The sequence below is a fragment of the Salmo trutta genome, chromosome 5, assembly GCF_901001165.1.
Source record: "Salmo trutta chromosome 5, fSalTru1.1, whole genome shotgun sequence".
Taxonomy (NCBI): domain Eukaryota; kingdom Metazoa; phylum Chordata; class Actinopteri; order Salmoniformes; family Salmonidae; genus Salmo; species Salmo trutta.
In genome coordinates this window covers 11,900,445-11,920,805 of record NC_042961.1, presented here as the reverse complement: position 1 = coordinate 11,920,805, position 20,361 = coordinate 11,900,445, and the positions used below count along the sequence as shown (strand labels likewise).

General features: G+C 44.4%; 1 protein-coding gene across 2 annotated transcripts in view; it reads right to left on the bottom strand.

The window, feature by feature from the left end:
- Positions 1–20,361, bottom strand: part of LOC115193657 (pro-neuregulin-3, membrane-bound isoform-like) — a 400,612-nt gene that overhangs the window by 9,566 nt on the left and 370,685 nt on the right. For both annotated transcript variants that reach the window (XM_029752521.1, XM_029752522.1), the window contains exons 7-8: positions 13,701–13,816; positions 8,994–9,179 (exon numbers count right to left, since the gene is read on the bottom strand). In XM_029752521.1, the coding sequence (XP_029608381.1) occupies positions 8,994–9,179; positions 13,701–13,816 (302 nt within the window). The remainder of the gene's footprint in view (positions 1–8,993; positions 9,180–13,700; positions 13,817–20,361) is intronic.

Sequence of the window (20,361 nt, the reverse complement as noted above, 5' to 3'; positions counted from 1 at the left end):
ATAACCTCATTTTTTATCTTTGCTCAGCACAGTGAAAAACAAAGAGAAGGAGTAAAAACTAGAGTGCAGTGAGCCTTTCTTTTTTCACTTCTAAAAAAAATTCTGCCTCTGAAATTTCTCCTCTTGAAATTAAGTCTAAAGCTTTGTCAGAGCCGAGGCAGCAGCATTCCACGTTCTGGGGCTTTATTTAAGCAATAAGGCATGAGAACCCGAGAATTATTGTGTGATAACTCCGGACTAAGGGCTGTTCTTAAGCCCAAGGTGAAGCCAAGGGCCGGGGAAACAGCCCTTAGGAAGGTGTTATTTTCAATGATTCCCGGGTTCGAGGGCCTTATTGCTTTATAAAATGGTTGCCAACATATACAAAAAAGATTAATGACATGTTTTCATTAAAAACATTATTATATTGAGTAAATATTTTTATTTGATCCTTCCACCATACAATATAGTCTGAGCAAAAGCCAGTTGTTAGTTCTGAAATTGCTAGCCAAATGGGCTGGTCGCTAATTATATCCATTCTATTTGCAACAGACAGAAAACTATGTTTGTTTTACCTTTGTTTCTATTGACATTTCTTTGAATATATCGATTATAATGATCATGATAAATGAATCCGCCTGGCTCAGAGAAGCTGTTATTCTCTTCACGTTCATATGCATGCACGGTGGGGATTGCAAAAAAACTGCAACATTGTTCCACAGGTCTGAGAGGCAGACAGCAAGGTTTACAAACCCCAACCATTGCAAATCAAATGCTAGCCTAGCAGCTTATGGAAATATTTTGTCTGGACACTTTTTTCCAGAAGAGATTAAGTTTATAAATTGACGGCCTACATGTAGGCTCTGCTATCAATCAATCAGCATCCAGGATCCAAACAACATGTTTAATAATTAGAGAGAGAGAGAAAGAGAGAGGGAGAGACTGAGAGATAAAGAAAGAAAGAAAGAAAGAAAGAAAGGGGTGACTTGAAAAGGAAAGAGAGAGAGATAGAGGAGACTTGAGGAGATAGCTAGAAAGGAAACAGGATGGAGAGCGGCAGCGAGAGAGAGATAGAGGAGACTTGAGGAGATAGCTAGAAAGGAAACAGGATGGAGAGCGGCAGCGAGAGAGAGATAGAGGAGACTTGAGGAGATAGCTAGAAAGGAAACAGGATGGAGAGCGGGAGCGAGAGAGAGATAGAGGAGACTTGAGGAGATAGCTAGAAAGGAAACAGGATGGAGAGCGGCAGCGAGAGAGAGAGAGAGGAGACTTGAGGAGATAGCTAGAAAGGAAACAGGATGGAGAGCGGGAGCGAGAGAGAGAGAGAGGAGACTTGAGGAGATAGCTAGAAAGGAAACAGGATGGAGAGCGGCAGCGAGAGAGAGAGAGAGGAGACTTGAGGAGATAGCTAGAAAGGAAACAGGATGGAGAGCGGCAGCGAGAGAGAGAGAGAGGAGACTTGAGGAGATAGCTAGAAAGGAAACAGGATGGAGAGCGGCAGCGAGAGAGAGAGAGAGGAGACTTGAGGAGATAGCTAGAAAGGAAACAGGATGGAGAGCGGCAGCGAGAGAGAGAGAGAGGAGACTTGAGGAGATAGCTAGAAAGGAAACAGGATGGAGAGCGGGAGCGAGAGAGAGAGAGAGGAGACTTGAGGAGATAGCTAGAAAGGAAACAGGATGGAGAGCGGGAGCGAGAGAGAGAGAGAGGAGACTTGAGGAGATAGCTAGAAAGGAAACAGGATGGAGAGCGGCAGCGAGAGAGAGAGAGAGGAGACTTGAGGAGATAGCTAGAAAGGAAACAGGATGGAGAGCGGCAGCGAGAGAGAGATAGAGGAGACTTGAGGAGATAGCTAGAAAGGAAACAGGATGGAGAGCGGGAGCGAGAGAGAGATAGAGGAGACTTGAGGAGATAGCTAGAAAGGAAACAGGATGGAGAGCGGCAGCGAGAGAGAGAGAGAGGAGACTTGAGGAGATAGCTAGAAAGGAAACAGGATGGAGAGCGGGAGCGAGAGGAGAGAGAGAGGAGACTTGAGGAGATAGCTAGAAAGGAAACAGGATGGAGAGCGGCAGCGAGAGAGAGAGAGAGGAGACTTGAGGAGATAGCTAGAAAGGAAACAGGATGGAGAGCGGCAGCGAGAGAGAGAGAGAGGAGACTTGAGGAGATAGCTAGAAAGGAAACAGGATGGAGAGCGGCAGCGAGAGAGAGAGAGAGGAGACTTGAGGAGATAGCTAGAAAGGAAACAGGATGGAGAGCGGCAGCGAGAGAGAGAGAGAGGAGACTTGAGGAGATAGCTAGAAAGGAAACAGGATGGAGAGCGGGAGCGAGAGAGAGAGAGAGGAGACTTGAGGAGATAGCTAGAAAGGAAACAGGATGGAGAGCGGCAGCGAGAGAGAGAGAGAGGAGACTTGAGGAGATAGCTAGAAAGGAAACAGGATGGAGAGCGGGAGCGAGAGAGAGAGAGAGGAGACTTGAGGAGATAGCTAGAAAGGAAACAGGATGGAGAGCGGGCAGCGAGAGAGAGAGAGAGGAGACTTGAGGAGATAGCTAGAAAGGAAACAGGATGGAGAGCAGGCAGCGAGAGAGCGAGAGAGAGGAGACCTTGAGGAGATAGCTAGAAAGGAAACAGGATGGAGAGCGGGCAGCGAGAGAGAGGAGAGGAGACTTGAGGAGATAGCTAGAAAGGAAAACAGGATGGAGAGCGGGAGCGAGAGAGAGATAGAGAGACTTGAGGAGATAGCTAGAAGGAAACAGGATGGAGAGCGGGAGCGAGAGAGAGAGAGAGGAGACTTGAGGAGATAGCTAGAAAGGAAACAGGATGGAGAGCGGGAGCGAGAGAGAGAGAGAGGAGACTTGAGGAGATAGCTAGAAAGGAAAACAGGATGGAGAGCGGCAGCGAGAGAGAGAGAGAGGAGACTTGAGGAGATAGCTAGAAAGGAAACAGGATGGAGAGCGGCTCGAGAGAGAGAGAGAGGAGACTTGAGGAGATAGCTAGAAAGGAAACAGGATGGAGAGCGGCAGCGAGAGAGAGAGAGAGGAGACTTGAGGAGATAGCTAGAAAGGAAACAGGATGGAGAGCGGCAGCGAGAGAGAGAGAGAGGAGACTTGAGGAGATAGCTAGAAAGGAAACAGGATGGAGAGCGGCAGCGAGAGAGAGAGAGAGGAGACTTGAGGAGATAGCTAGAAAGGAAACAGGATGGAGAGCGGCAGCGAGAGAGAGAGAGAGGAGACTTGAGGAGATAGCTAGAAAGGAAACAGGATGGAGAGCGGCAGCGAGAGAGAGAGAGAGGAGACTTGAGGAGATAGCTAGAAAGGAAACAGGATGGAGAGCGGGAGCGAGAGAGAGATAGAGGAGACTTGAGGAGATAGCTAGAAAGGAAACAGGATGGAGAGCGGGAGCGAGAGAGAGAGAGAGGAGACTTGAGGAGATAGCTAGAAAGGAAACAGGATGGAGAGAGGGAGCGAGAGAGAGAGAGAGGAGACTTGAGGAGATAGCTAGAAAGGAAACAGGATGGAGAGCGGCAGCGAGAGAGAGAGAGAGGAGACTTGAGGAGATAGCTAGAAAGGAAACAGGATGGAGAGCGGGAGCGAGAGAGAGAGAGAGGAGACTTGAGGAGATAGCTAGAAAGGAAACAGGATGGAGAGCGGCAGCGAGAGAGAGAGAGAGGAGACTTGAGGAGATAGCTAGAAAGGAAACAGGATGGAGAGCGGCAGCGAGAGAGAGAGAGAGGAGACTTGAGGAGATAGCTAGAAAGGAAACAGGATGGAGAGCGGCAGCGAGAGAGAGATAGAGGAGACTTGAGGAGATAGCTAGAAAGGAAACAGGATGGAGAGCGGGAGCGAGAGAGAGAGAGAGAGAGGAGACTTGAGGAGATAGCTAGAAAGGAAACAGGATGGAGAGAGGGAGCGAGAGAGAGAGAGAGGAGACTTGAGGAGATAGCTAGAAAGGAAACAGGATGGAGAGCGGCAGCGAGAGAGAGAGAGGAGACTTGAGGAGATAGCTAGAAAGGAAACAGGATGGAGAGCGGCAGCGAGAGAGAGAGAGAGGAGACTTGAGGAGATAGCTAGAAAGGAAACAGGATGGAGAGCGGCAGCGAGAGAGAGATAGAGGAGACTTGAGGAGATAGCTAGAAAGGAAACAGGATGGAAAGAGGGAGCGAGAGAGAGAGAGAGGAGACTTGAGGAGATAGCTAGAAAGGAAACAGGATGGAGAGCGGCAGCGAGAGAGAGAGAGAGGAGACTTGAGGAGATAGCTAGAAAGGAAACAGGATGGAGAGCGGCAGCGAGAGAGAGAGAGAGGAGACTTGAGGAGATAGCTAGAAAGGAAACAGGATGGAGAGCGGCAGCGAGAGAGAGATAGAGGAGACTGAGGAGATAGCTAGAAAGGAAACAGGAGGAGGGAGCGGCAGCGAGAGAGAGAGAGGAGACTTGAGGAGTAGCTAGAAAGGAAACAGGATGGAGAGCGGCAGCAGGCGAGAGAGAGAGAGAGGAGACTTGAGGAGATAGCTCGAAGGCAAACAGGATGGAGAGCTGCAGCGAGGAGAGAGAGAGGAGACTTGAGGAGTAGCTAGAAAGGAAACAGGATGGAGAGCGGCAGCGAGAGGAGAGAGAGAGGAGACTTGAGGAGCTAGCTAGAAAGGAAACAGGATGGAGAGCGGCAGCGAGAGAGAGAGAGAGTAGGAGACTGAGGAGATAGCTAGATAGGAAACCAGGATGGAGGAGAGGGGAGCGGAGAGAGAGAGAGCGGAAGACTTGAGGAGATAGCTAGAAGGAACAGGATGGAGAGCGGCAGCAGCGAGAGAGAGAGAGAGGAGACTTGAGGAGATAAGCTAGAAAGGAAACAGGATGGAGAGCGGGAGCGAGAGAGAGAGGGACTGAGAAGGAAGATGGAGCCTGAGGAGATAGCTAGAAAGGAACAGGATGGAGAGCGGCCAGCGAGAGAGAGAGAGAGGAGACTTGAGGAGATAGCTAGAAAGGAAACAGGATGGAGAGCGGGAGCGAGAGATGAGATAGAGGAGACTTGAGGAGATAGCTAGAAAGGAAACAGGATGGAGAGCGGCAGCGAGAGAGAGAGAGAGGAGACTTGAGGAGATAGCTAGAAAGGAAACAGGATGGAGAGCGGGAGCGAGAGAGAGAGAGAGAGGAGACTTGAGGAGATAGCTAGAAAGGAAACAGGAATGGAGAGCGGGCAGCGAGAGAGAGAGGGAGGAGACTTGAGGAGATAGCTAGAAAGGAAACAGGATGGAGAGCGGCAGCGAGAGAGAGAGAGAGGAGACTTGAGGAGATAGCTAGAAAGGAAACAGGATGGAGAGAGGGAGCGAGAGAGAGAGAGAGGAGACTTGAGGAGATAGCTAGAAAGGAAACAGGATGGAGAGCGGCAGCGAGAGAGAGAGAGAGGAGACTTGAGGAGATAGCTAGAAAGGAAACAGGATGGAGAGCGGGAGCGAGAGAGAGAGAGAGGAGACTTGAGGAGATAGCTAGAAAGGAAACAGGATGGAGAGCGGCAGCGAGAGAGAGAGAGAGGAGACTTGAGGAGATAGCTAGAAAGGAAACAGGATGGAGAGCGGGAGCGAGAGAGAGAGAGAGGAGACTTGAGGAGATAGCTAGAAAGGAAACAGGATGGAGAGCGGCAGCGAGAGAGAGAGAGAGGAGACTTGAGGAGATAGCTAGAAAGGAAACAGGATGGAGAGAGGGAGCGAGAGAGAGAGAGAGGGCGAGAGACAAAAAGAGAGAAGTAGAGCGAGAGAGAGCTAAACCAAGTGGAGGAGAGAAAGCAGACGTCGCCCTGTGGGATTTGGCGACAGGGACTCTTGTTTAAAGATTACAGTTGGACCCATAAATCAGAGATGAAAGATGTCAGAGGTGTGATGACAGAGGCAGACAGAAGGGCCACACAGCCTGGGATATAAGCCTGGGATGGTAGCCTGGGATGGTAGCCTGGGAAAGGCGCCTGGGTTAGGAGCCTGGGATAAGAGCCTGGGTTAGGAGCCTGGGTTAGGAGCCTGGGATAAGAGCCTGGGTTAGGAGCCTGGGTTAGGAGCCTGGGATAAGAGCCTGGGTTAGGAGCCTGGGTTAGGAGCCTGGGATAAGAGCCTGGGTTAGGAGCCTGGGTTAGGAGCCTGGGTTAGGATCCTGGGTTAGGAGCCTGAGATAGGAGCCTGGGTTAGGAGCCTGGGTTAGGAGCCTGGGTTAGGAGCCTGGGTTAGGAGCCTGGGTTAGGAGCCTGGGATAGGAGCCTGGGTTAGGAGCCTGGGTTAGGAGCCTGGGATAGGCTCCCAGGATAAGAGCCTGGGATAGGCGCCTGGGATAAGATCTGGGATAGGAGCCTGGGTTTGGAGCCTGGGATAGGCTGGGCTCATTATGCAGCATTCCTCCTCTTCAAAACGGACACAGCAGTGCTCTCTCTCTGTTAGAGAATAATGACCCCGAAACCACTGCAGCAAACAGAAACAGTCTGAATGTATAAGTACCTAAACTCTGGGAGTCTGGGATTGTGTAAAATCTGTTTTTCTGTGATATGTTACGATGTCAAAAACAGCATTGTTTAATCTTTTACATTTGGAAAACTTATTGGGGGACAAACTTGTTAACCCTCGCAAGCTGCCAGCCCAGACGACATCCCTAGCCGCGTCCTCAGAGCATGCGCATACCAGCTGGATGGTGTGTTTACAGACATATTCAATCACTCCCTATCCCATTCTGCTGTCCCCACACGCTTTGTGGTGGCTAATTTCTGCATTACCAAATGAGGAGAGTTACAAACACACCAGTCCGAGTTAACTACATCTTTAATAATTAAGATACTTTTGCAAAAGCACTTTGACCTTCAATAATGCATTCTCTCGAATGAACCATTGAAAAAGGGAGGTGATTACACAAACGTACAAAGAGCTTTTATACCCAAAATCCACCCCTTCAACATACATGACGAATAACAGATCCCAAGAACATTTCACAAAGGAAACTTATACTTCAGAGAGAGGAGTATCCACAGCCAGATATCATTTGCTATAAATTATCGTTCAGTGTGGTCCCATTGACGAGGTTCTAATCTCGTTCCTGGTACCTCATAGTACAAAAACACCATCTCATCCAATGGCATATATCAATTGTCAACTCCAGATACTCCCATCTCAAGTAAACCCCCTCTTGATCCCACTCCTGGACAAGCTCACTGAGGGGAGTGACCTGCGCACAGACATTGTGGTTTAAGGCATTGTGGACATGGTTTAAGAGACATATAAACAGAGACATATAAAAGACAAGTCTGACCTCTCCCCTCTCTGGGCCCCAAGTGACTGAGCCCCAGCTAAGGGAAACGTGCAACTGTCAACACCAGAGTCCAAGGGACACGCCATCCTAATGACAAGTATCTCACATAAGCATATTATACAAATAAAACATCTTAATTATCTACGTTACCCAACTAATGTGTACCCAAGAAAGGAAATGCAACTGAACTAAATGACTATCACCCCATAGCACTCACTTCTGTCATCATGAAGTGCTTTGGGAGACCAGTCAAAGATCACCTCCACTTTACCTGTCACACTAGACCCACTTCCATTTGCTTACCGTCCCAATAAGTCCACAGACGATGTAATCGCTATCACACTGCACACTGCCATATCCCATTTGGACAAGAGGAATACCTATGTAAGAATGCTGTTCATTGACTATAGCTCAGCATTCAACACCATAGTACCCTCCAAGCTCATCATTAAGCTTGAGGCTCTGGGTCTGAACCCTGCCCTGTGCAATTGGGCCTGCACTCCCTGACGGGCCGCCCCCAGGTGGTGAAGATAGGAAACAATATCTCCACTTCACTGATCCTCAACACTAGGGCCCCACAAGGGTGCGTGCTCAGCCCCCTCCTGTACTCCCTGTTCACCCACGACTGCATGGCCATGCACTCCTCCAACTCAATCATCAAGTTTACAGACGACACAACAGTAGTAGGCTTGATTACCAACAACAATGAGACAGCCTACAGGGAGGAGGTGAGGGCTCTGGGAGAGTGGTGTCAGGAAAATAACCTCTCACTCAATGTCAACAAAACATAGGAGATGATCGTGGTCTTCAGGACACAGCAGAGGGAGCACCCCCCATCCACATCGATGGGACAGCAGTGGAAAAGGTGGGAAGTTTTAAGTTCCTCGGCATACATATCACTGACAAACAGAAATGGTCCACCCACACAGACAGTGTGGTGAAGAAGGTGCAACAGCGCCTCTTCAACCTCAGGAGGCTGAAGAAATGAGGCTTGTCACCTAAAATACAATTGAGAGCATCCTGTTGGGCTGTATCAGCGCCTGGTACAGCAACTGCACCGCCGACAACAGCAGGGCTCTCCAGAGGGAGGTGCGGTCTGCACAACGCATCACCGGGGGCAAACTACCTGAAAAACAGCTTCTATCTCAAGGCCATCAGATGGTTAAATAGCCATCACTAGCACAGAGAGGCTGCTGCCTACATACACAGACTTGAAATCATTGGCCACTTTAATAAATTGAACACGAGTCACTGTAATAATGTCACTGTTTACAATGTTTACATATCTTGCATTACTCATCTCGTATGTATATACTGTATTCTATATTATCCTCTGTATCTAAGTCTATACCACTCTGACATTGCTCATCCATATATTTATATATTCTTCATTCCATTCCTTAGATTTGTGTGTATTAGGTATTTGTTGTGAAATGGTTAGATTACTTGTTAGATATTACTGCGCTGTCAGAACTAGAACCACAAGCTTTTCGCTACACCCTCAATAACATCTGCTAAACACATGTGACCAATAACATCTGCTAAACCCGTGTATGTGACCAATAAAATTTGATTTGATGATTTGATTTGAACTTTACCAACACATTTATTCTGAGTTTGCAGAAGTAGTATTCAAGGGGAAGGACATGATGTCTACATTTTTGCTATTACTGCTAATATAAGTTGAATGACAATTGATATGTAGTCAGTACTAATGTCTCTGATAAACCGACAGTGTAACTTACCCTCTCAATGATTCAACCTCCCTCTCAGACGACTCCAACTCCTGGAGGTGTTGGTAGGCGGGGCCAGAATGTTTGGATCCTCCATTTGGATTTAGTCTTCCCCTGGGTATAGGCAGAGTTCTACGCGGTACTGACCAATGGGTGGCTCTACTTCTCTGGTCTGGACTGTGAGACAGGGAGCCGCTTCTGAAATCAACCACAGGGAATGGGATCGAAAGTGGATTATTTGATTTTATTTGATTGATCGGTCACACATTATTTAGATAATCCCAAATAGATGCTCTACAGACGGTCATACTATCAACACACAGAGGTGACACGTCATTCAGGGCAGAGCCCCACCTGTTTTGAGCCCCCCCCCCCAAAAAAAGTGTCACATATGTCACACCATTTTTTAAAATATATATATCATTGAGTTAGTAAAGCCACATACAAACAGGCAGCTCCAAAATGCAGGTGTTTCAGCCTAGCTCAGTGCTTTCTGTGGTGGTGGGGCAGGCCAGCAGAAAATAGGAGCATTGCACCGTGATTGGCTAAGTGTTCTGTCACTCATGGGGACACTACGTCACCTGCCTTTAGTAAGGGTAGACATCAAGAATGTGAGCCCTTTGGGTCCTGCCATAGACTTAGATTAGAAGTGCCCTTCCAAGAAGCCTCAAGGTCATTGGCCACAGATAAAATGACGTCAAATTACGTTATAGCTACATTAGCTTTGATTTAGCTTGCAGTCATCATCATTAATCAAGTAGACAATCTACTGGCAAATCCTTTTTAATCCTTGTCATATGAAGATAAATAATGAAGATAAATTATAGATAAAATGTATCGGTGCTCATCGGCCATTGGAATTAAGCATTACACAACAAGTAGAAAATCGCTAATTCAACAATGAGTTGTTTGGCAGTGGCTAACCGCAAGCATTGCAACTGGGAAGTGGGGAATAAACACACTCAGTACTTGGAAAATAAGTTTTGATTGTAAATCTTTCTCTTTCTTTGATGACAAAATTTGCCAATGAAGGACCACCTCGCACAACAAGGTGAGTCCAAAATGTCTTATATGCTGCTGCATAAATGATGTAATATGCCAGGGAGATATTGTCAGCCATATCAGCTATGTTTTTTTTAAAGGCAGTAAATGAGGCTGTATGAATTGTTTCGCTGCCAGACAAGGCTCCGCTGATAGCCAGGTAAGGATTCACTCCATTGTGCTTAAAAGAAAGCTCTGCTGTTGGGACAGATTTATGTAGGCTCTAACAGTTTGTGGGCACTGCTTGTTATAGTGAAATGTAGTGTTTAGTGTTTGGTTGTGTAGTGGCTTTGCTGGCATGCATCTAATTTTTTTGTTTTGAGTTTGCCCCACCAAGATTTACATGCTAAAATCGCCACTGTCAACACAGTATCTATTGATAAGCAAATGCTTTCTAAGGTTACGGTTACGGTTAGGGTTGAAGGGAAAGGGGGATACCTAGTCAGTTGTACAACTGAATGCCTTCAACTGAAATGTGTCTTCCGCATTTAACCCAACCCATCTGAATCAGAGAGGTGGGGTGGGCTGCCTTAATCAACATCCACGTCTTCGGCGCCCGGAGAACAGTGGGTTTACTGCCTTGCTCAGAGGCAGAACAACATATCTTTACCTTGTCAGCTCAGGGATTCAATCCAGCAACCTTTCGGTTACTGGTCCAACGCTCTAACCACTAGGCTACCTTAGAATAAGGGTTAAGGTTAGGGTTAGGATAAGGGTTAAGGTTATGGTTAGGATAAGGGTTAATGTTAGGGTTAGAATAATGGTTAATGTTAGGGTTAGGATAAGGATTAATGTTAGGGTTAGGATAAGGGTTAATGTTAGGGTTAGCATGAGGGTTAAGTTTAGGGTTAGGATAAGGGTTAATGTTAGGGTTAGCATAAGGGTTAAGGTTAAGGTTAGGATAAGTGTTAAGGTTAGGGTTAGGATAAGGGTTAAGGTTAGGGTTAAGATAAGGGTTAATGTTAGGGTTAGGATAAGGGTTAATGTTAGGTTTAGGGCTAGGGCTAGGGCTAGGGCTAGGGCTAGGGTTAGGGTTTGGGTTCGGGTTAGTGGATAGTTAATTGAAATGTTGTTGACAGTTTTTTGAACATCTACTGAACATCTACAAACCATCTACTTGGGACTATCCAAGTAAAGTGCTACCCTCTGTTGTGAGCCATCACATGGCTGTGGATGAGAAGATGTACCACCAGGAGTTCCCCATCCAGAAAATGAACAACTTGAACAGCAAAATGAACATCACATAGTTACAAGGCGCTCGCTACACAGAGGGACCACATAAACTGCTAAAGACAGGCTATTGGACAAGTGTGGCTGATTGCCAATCCATCTAGGAGAAAAGGAATCAGGCCATTTCTCCAGTCAATTAAACTTGAGTTTCCCCTGTCATACAACCTTTGTGTCCCTCTGCTAACACATCTCCTGTTTCTTGCTGCAGTGTGAGTTTCTGGGTTTCTGCAGTGTGTTGACATGATTGGGGTTTGGGGTGGGAAGTCATTGATTAGTCATGTGCAGTGAGGACTTTGAAAACTTCTCTCTGTGTGCCAGATCATATCTTTATTGATAGTTTAACCCCAGTATACATTAAATGCTTATAGACAAGTGAAGACTATTTGATTTGATGCTTGATAAGTCTTGTAACTAACCAGCTGCCAAAGTTGTGGGGATAGTGATGGCCAATAATAATAATAATAGTAATTTATTACATTTCTATAGCGCTTCAAAAGCAAAAAAGAAGCAACCTATGCAACATCATGAGTAGCCTAGCTATAGTTAGCTATGTCAACCATTGCATCATCATGAGTAGCCTAGCTATAGTTAACTAGATCAACCAATAGAGGCCACGTCTTTGAGTACATGCATCCTCCAAAGATGGAGAAGGACAGTTCATGGCTTGATCAGAGGAAGGTGGTCAGGGAGATGGTTGATGAAGAGTCTGGTGATGAACTTGGGTAGGCCACTGGACCTCCTTCACAATGTATGGCATTCACTTGGGTGATGTCTCAGTATACCAGGGCACCATAATGCTCACCACACACAGTTCAGAGTAGTAGCTAGTCATCCTCATAATCTCTACCTCAGCACTCCAATTCCTCTCCTCTCAAGCTTCAGGTGACTCTTCAATCTATGTTTTCAAAAGATCAGGAAGCAGCAGCCAGGTGAAGCAAAAAAGCTGGTGCATTGTTCAGATGCATCACTCGAACAAAAACAATTAGCCAAGCCAACAACAAAAAAATGACCTGCCAGTCTATCTGCAAATCTGTGGGTCAAAACCACCAGAAATATGCAATAAAACTCAAAGTTCAGAAACAAAACAGATGATACAAAAAAAACTGAATTAAAAACACTTAAACATAACAAAATATGTACATATTTACAGTAGCTTTCCACCAAGGCTGCTTCTAGAGCACCATGGCAACTACAGTTCAAGGGTTCCCTCGACACAAAATTCACTCAAGAGCTTGTCAAGTTTCAAGCTATTTTGGAAACATATCTTCACTTTAATTTGCTGAAAACTTTATCCAAATCCTCCCTAAGCCGACATAAGTGCAATCATACAAACTGACATGATCCTATAGACATCACTTATGGCAAGGGCAAGGACTGTAAGCAAACAATTTACAATCCAGCCACCAACAAAACCAGAGGGGGAATCAAATTGTTGTCGGAGCTTAACATTTAAGAAAGAAGGCGGATGTGGATTAAGCCAAACAGACACAAAAGGATTTGGTTATCTGTAATCCCAACAAACAAACACTGGCGCAATGCAAACACACACACACACACACACACACACACTGACAAGGAAAGGTGGATCACTATAGCCACCATAATGTCCTTGTAATTATGCAGGCAGGTTGGTGGCTAGGGAAATTCACAATGCTATATGAGTGAGTGTGGTTTCCCTACTCCTGAAATCATGTGAAGTCAATAGCATTCCCTGGGTCCCAGCTCACATGCAGCTCACTGAATACAAGTGGAATACGAAAGCAGGAAATACCACTGAGAAGTTAATGATGGATATCGGGCTTCTGAGTGAGAGAGATCAGCTTGACTGTGATTGGACTTCATTGTAATGCGAAGGACTAGCTGTTCCCAGAGATATAGCTCTCGCTGTTCCATTACATGGGATTCACATGCCAAGGCTGTTGCCATAAAAGCCCCATAGAATCACGACTTAGAATCACATAAAAAAATCACATAGAGTCACATTTGAATCATATGAGCTTTCGGGTAATGTAAGTCCACAGAGTTATACATCTATAGCCCACAGTATATATGTGGTCTTCCAGGAAGCTAATGTAGTATAAAGAGTTAAGCCACAACAGAGCTTTCCATTAGCACAGTATTCTACAATGTGGAAATGAACTCATTGTATTACAGCAATTCTCCTTTTAAGAACATGGCATGTGGTTGGAGTCAGATCTCTGACTCTTCGCTGGCATGTTCAGTCCGGTTACAGATATGCACATTAACATGTTTATCACCAATTGTAATTAGTCTCATTCTTTGTTTAAAGCATTCAATTAATCTAAAATGATCTTAGGCTGCGCTGTAATGTGGTTAATTCAATTTCTCTCTTCACTGCGTCTCAGTGAATTACTGTAAGGGACATTGAACTTCCACAGAGAAGTGTTCATCATTCAGGCAACTGAGTTCTATGTGAGGAAATCATACCTGTAATGTTTTTCTCTGCCTGGACCTCTGGAGTTGTTGGCTGGGGTGGCGTTGCACTGGGCAAAGCTGGACTCCCAGACAGCTCCCTCATGTGGCTGGGAGGACCTCTTACAATACTGAAAAATCAACGAAGATGTAAATGTACTCATGTGCAGGTTATAACCTACAACTGCATTACACAGATCATATTGATTATACGGCACATATCGATTATACAGATCATATTGAATGTTTATGCATACAATACAATTAGGTTTGAGCTATGCAGATAGCTAAAGCACACATTTTCTATTTGTATAACTCCATTTCCAGTCAGTATGGAATGGTCATGTTCCTTTGGAGTCACATCTAAAGACTTATATTACTTGTACACATAACTCAGTATGCTCACACACCTTTGCCCTTTGAGCGCCACAGCGTGAGGTAGACCGTTGAATGACAAGAGAAGAATGATGACAGGAATTTCAATGGCATTCCTGCTCTCTATCTAATCGACTCCTCCTTCTATTTTACTGTGTCAACGAGTGAGAACGGAAAAGGATGTGAAAGAGAAGTAGAGCTATACATCTCAAGTGTAGCAGAGGAGTGCAGATAGTTGAAGAAGGATTGGTGTAGAGGAGCAGAGTCAGTATAATTGGACACTATTCCCGGACAGACAGCAGATTAACCCAAGGAAGTTTCTGGTACCACAATCCATGATGGGATGTGCAGCACTACACCAGGAACCATGCATTAATCCAAGATAAAATGATATTAAGTAATTTCTCAGATTTTACTGTTGTTGTCCAAAGCCTGGAGCGTAAGCATGATTTAATGGTAATTCCTCACACTGCGAGCCATTACAGATAATAAAGCTGCAATAATGAATTCGCTGACACAATTGAAATATTACTAGTTCAATATAAATGGTGCCAATATGGGTGTAAGAATCAGGGTTAAATAGATGCACTCATGCATCCAAACAGGTTAACTTGTTGGAAAGCTCATTTAACAGTACATGCAGACAGGATTATCAAGAATTACAGAGAAAGCTATTGGAGTTGTTTCAACCGAGAACTGGATGAGTCCTTAATGTTAAGACTACATATGCCTCTGAAACATCTTTTAACCCACTAGAGTCTAATCAAAATCCGTCAGTTTAAACTAATGATATCAGTCCACCCCATCTGCCGATGTCGCGCTTATGCATCTGCGGTGAAAGGTGGCAGTGCTCGAGCAGTCTTTGTCAGATCGTGAGACATCCCAAAAATCCGTCTTCTCCCAAAAACGTCTGTAGCGTCCAAATTATTATGACCCCTCTATGGAAAGACGGCCACAAGCCTCATAAGACTCGTCTGAAGGTCCCCTGGTACCAGTTAAACACATTTATAGAAGTATATATGGAGATAGTTTAGTGCCAAAAATAAGCAGTTAAATACGTGTAAACACTTTAAAAAAAAATCATGATCTTTCTTATATCTCTCAGATATAGGATGAACACTTAAGAACAAACTTCCTTTAGCTTTTTGGGGGGGATTATCTGTTTTTCCATGTAGTGAATCTGTTATTCAATGCGTTTGTATGGGCTAATAGCAGTAAGCCCAAATTCAATGTTTCAAATTCCAAATCAAATAACTAAATGATCCTTGGTATGACCTTCTTAAAACAATTCCATACGTTAGCTTAGTAGAACCCCCACACCCGGTTTAGACAGGGCTTAGACTCTAGGTTTTTTTTAAATCTCCAGTGTGCACATTGGCATGACCAACATGTAACATGTAGGTCTACTAAAGTCACTATTAAAGAGAGCACTTGACGTTTCTTGACTTCAAGGACCCTTTCAAAACAGTTTGTGAACAGCAAGAAAGTGACCTTCAAGAATTTCCTGCAGATCTTCTATGGCTTTCTCATTCTTTTTACATTACATCTATGGTTCCTAATACTGTGCCCTCTTCCTGTCTACAGTACCCTCTTCCTGTCCACCCATGGTGCCTAATACTGTGCCCTCTTCCTGTCTACCCCCTTTCTGTCCATCTATGGTGCCTAATACTGTGCCCTCTGTCACGTCCTGACCTTAGAAAGCTGTTGTCATGACGTTGGCCTGTGGGTAAGGTTTATGACCCCCCCCCATAAATACCTTTCTCCCTTCCCCTCTCTTACTGACCCTACTGAAGGACTGCTGTCCTGTTAAATATAGAGAGTCTGGGAACATCAAACAAATGGGGAAAGGAACCATCTTTTGATAATAAAACCAGTTGGAAATATGCTTGATAACGTAATGAGTATGTATGTCAGTTCATTGTTATCTGAGACATTATGATTGATGACAGGACGACATAAACTGTACCTGAGAAAGTATACACCCTCTAGTTATCAGAGTCACATGGAATTGTTATGCAATTGAAATGTTTGATATTGAAATTGTTTGTTAGGAGATTAAATGTAATTTTAGCTTCCAAATGAGAGAATTGGGTTTTCATAAGGAAAGTGCCCTGCCCGATCAGTGGCCCAACCCTGTGAAGAGACATGGGGTTATAAACGATGAAACACCTCCTCCCCCCTCTCCACTATATAAGCCTTTGACGAAAAGATAACCAGTGTGTTCCAGTACGGGAGGTCTGCAGCCTCTACGTTAGAAGGACAGACACATATCAAGGACAGAACTAAGCCAACCACGGCGGGAGCTATGGTATGAACTGGTATGAACTTTGAGCTTATTCACTACAGAAGTGATACTTCCTAGCCGTTGAGTTAGCCGCTGCTAACGTGGGCTAGGAAAGGACGGACGACGGATCCAGTCTAACAACCAGACGAAGATACCACCACGTATTCAATTTACCACCTGAGACATTCTTCCACTACAGGAAGATCTGTTGGCCAACCCGGCCAGCATCTACGACCAATCTACCGAAGCGCAGCTCAGAGTAAATATTTAATGCATTTTCCTTTTCCAAATGGGCGGTAATTTAGAATGCATAAGATAATGTATTTACGATAGCATAGCTGCTGTTTCTTTGTTCCTAAGTCTTCCCGCCCTTTCATTCAAGCCCAACCCCCTTTCTTTGTGTAACCAGGTTCCGTCCACCAGGGGTGAATTCTGTATGACATCATTGTATTCTGTGTATTTGTAATTCTGTGTGATTAGTTAGGTATCTAGTAAATAAATAATTAAACCCAATTTTGTATTGCTGATTCAACTTGTTAGCCAGGGTTCGTGAAGATAACCAAGAATTTACAACTTTCATTATGAGACTGAAAATAAGATAAGGGTTAATATTGACTGCTATCGATGTAAAATATTACTAAGTATTTTAAGAGTTTATTCGGAAGATAACAGCTCTATAAACGTTCTTCTGTGGTGCCCCGACTTTCTAGTTAATTACATTTACATGATTAGCTTAATCAGGTAATATTAATTACAGAGAAATAATTTTATAAGTTAGCATGTCATATCCCTTAATCCGGCATAGCCAAAGACACGACACTGTTATGTTCTATGGTAGAGTAGGTCAGGGCGTGACAGGGGGGTTTTCTAGTTTCGTTTTTCTATGTTGTCAGGTTCTAGTTTTGTATTTCTATGTTGGGTTTTGTTTGGGATGATCTCCAATTAGAGGCAGCTGGTCCTCGTTGTCTCTAATTGGAGATCATACTTAAGTAGGGTTTTTTTCCACCTGAGTTTGTGGGAGATTGTTTTTGAGTACGTGTATGTTAACTCTGCGTCACGGTTTGTTGTTTTTGTTATTCCGTTTATTTATATGTATTGCATAGTTTCACAGTGTAAATAAAATGTGGAACGACACACACGCTGCACTTTGGTCCACTCCTTCCTACGACAACCGTGACACCCTCTCCCTGTCTACCCTCTTCCTGTCCACTGCTGCCAGGGCTGACTTTGTCCTTTTGATAGGGAAACAGCATCAGTCCTGACTAAGTGAAGCAGGATAGCGAGCTTATTAGCTAGACTCTTGCTGTCTCTTCCTCGTCCTGAGCTGATCTTACTTTTGTATCCTTGGACCTTGGACTCAAATGGATCCTTGACTTCTAACTGGTAACTAATCAATGCTGATACATTCATCATAGCATTAACAAGGAGGTATGGCTTTCAAATACTCAACATTAAATTCATGCAGCCAGATTGAAAAAGTTACTATAATTCAAATGTGATTTTGGATTAATCATGTCAAATGAATGTTTTGTTGTTCACTTTATGCAATATTTATTTTCAAGTTGATGCTAATAAAGTGTTATATAATTTCAATTACTGTCCGAAATCTAGAGACTAGATAGGGAGAAAAGAAATGAGGATGCATGAGAAAATGTGACACGCTCTCACACAATGGGACTATGATATTTCTTATTTCAAGTACAAGACAGCAAAATAGAAAGAGCTTCGGGGTATTAAAACTACACAAGGAAGAGTTGCAGAATGTCTGCTTCGGAAAAAAAGAGAAACTCATGGTTTTAAAGCTTTTAAAAGAGAGCCAGACATGGCAGCAGACACGCTTCACCTCCCCCAGTAATCCACCAAAACAGGACTTCCAGACTTCCACCAGCCATCCACAACAACACTGCACCTCTTTTTAAGCTGCCACTCTGTCGCTCTGTCACTCATCCCTCAGCTTCCTGTATTCTGCTCTGTCATCAGGTGCTTGCGGGCTGAAACGTTTTGACACACTCCACCATGTAGATGTTAAGAAAATCGCTAATTAATATTTAGCCTGGCAGAGAACATTCATTATTCCCAGATGTGAAAAAAATATGTAAAGTTAGCTGTTGCACAGGGGTACGGAATGTGCCGTAAATAAATCACACAGGAGAAGGATCAATTAACGCTGGATGGATGGCATTACTAACTTACTCCTGATGACGCAGAATTGAATAATGTCTATATGTGTGATGTAACTGAAACAAAGTCTAGGGTCATAAAGTTAAAGTTAATTTGTTATGCATCCTGACTGAAAACCCACAAATACAGTACAGGATGCTCACAACAAATATACTGTTAATCCTTTGGACTTCAGACCAAAATTAGGACAGTCTATACACAAGACTGCTCACCCAATACCAATATGCTTTTCTCTAGAACTGATCCAATGGATAAAATAGGTAGCAGATGTGTGCTGCAGTCAGTCCAGTAGCTTTGCTTCTTTTAAGAACCAATCAAAGGTTTTGCACAGAGCCAAATACCTCAACACTGCTTCATGAAATCAACCCAGGTATTCATCTCAATAAGAGAGGGGTTATGCAACACGTAATATATGTGACGAGGCCTGCGTGTTGATACCGCGGCTGTGGCTGTTATGGCACAGCGGGGAGCGTGTTAGTGTTATGGATGTTTTAATCTAGAAGAGATAGGGCCGCCATCCGCCTGCGGGTTTCATCTGCACACCACCCAGAGCAGAATCAGCATTTAGGACTTGTATTGTGCGAAGATGTCGTCAGGACCATTTATTTTCTTCCCCTAGCAGAATGCTGTATCCTGAGGGGTGAGCCATCATGAAGCGAGGGATGAGCCATCACAAAGCGAGGGAAGAGCCATCATGAAGCGAGGGGTGAGCCATCATGAAGCATAGCACCTCCACAGAGTGCTGCTGCAGATAGGAAGAAAAGGGCAGCCTTGGTCACAATTGATTTAAAAACAGACTGCGAGATGCTAGAGCAATTGTATCATTTGACAATGAGTAGGGGGTTGAAGGGAGTAGAGGTGTGTGTGTGTGTGTGTGTGTGTGTGTGTGTGTGTGATACTATCACTGACTCCACCCCCCCCCCCCCCCCCCCCCCCCCCCCAGGCAGCCATGTTGTGAAATCCTGGTAACCGATAGCTTGCAGATAAAAATCTATATCAATATATGTGTGGGTAGGCACAAAAGAAACAAATAGCATGCATTAGCATAAGTTCCCAATAGACTCCAGAGGAAATAAAACAGTCTAGAAAGATGCATTGACAACAGGACAGCCATATTCTGTTATTAAAGGCCCAGTGCCGTCAAAAATGTGATTTCCCTGTGTTTTGTGTATATATACATTTCCACACTGAGGTTGGAATAATACTGCAAAATTGTGAAATTATGGTAATGCCCTTTTAGTGTAGGAGCTGTTTGAAAAGACCGACTGAAATTTCAGCCTGCTTTGGTGGGATGGAGTTTTGGCCTGTCTTGTGACATCACCAGGTGGTAAATTAGTTAATAGACCAATAAGAAAGAGAGTTCCAAACCTCTCTTCCAATAAAAGCAAGCTTTCAGTTTTCCCCTCCCCAGTCAGACCAATCCCAGACAGTCCTAGCAAAATTATTGCTTGAGAAATTGCTCTTTGATAATAAGCTATTCTTGTGTCTTTTTTACAATTTTAATGGAAAACAATCACAGTAAGGTACTTCATATGGATATGTAGATAAAAATGTCTGCATTGGACCTTAAAAACAAATGACAATAGTATCGAGTTTAATCCAAAATCAACATAGTAATACCAGGATTCTGTAACAAGATACAGTACTTCATATGTGTACTACAGTCCTGCAAGGGTCAGATTTTTCTGGAGCCACACCCACGCCACATCAATTCCGAGCCCCACCCTCGACATCAGGACAGACCCATCGCTTGGAACTGTTCCGAGAGCCGAAACGCTACATGTCATATTACAGAAATGTATTTCATTGTTTTTATGACTGCAGAGTAGTACACTT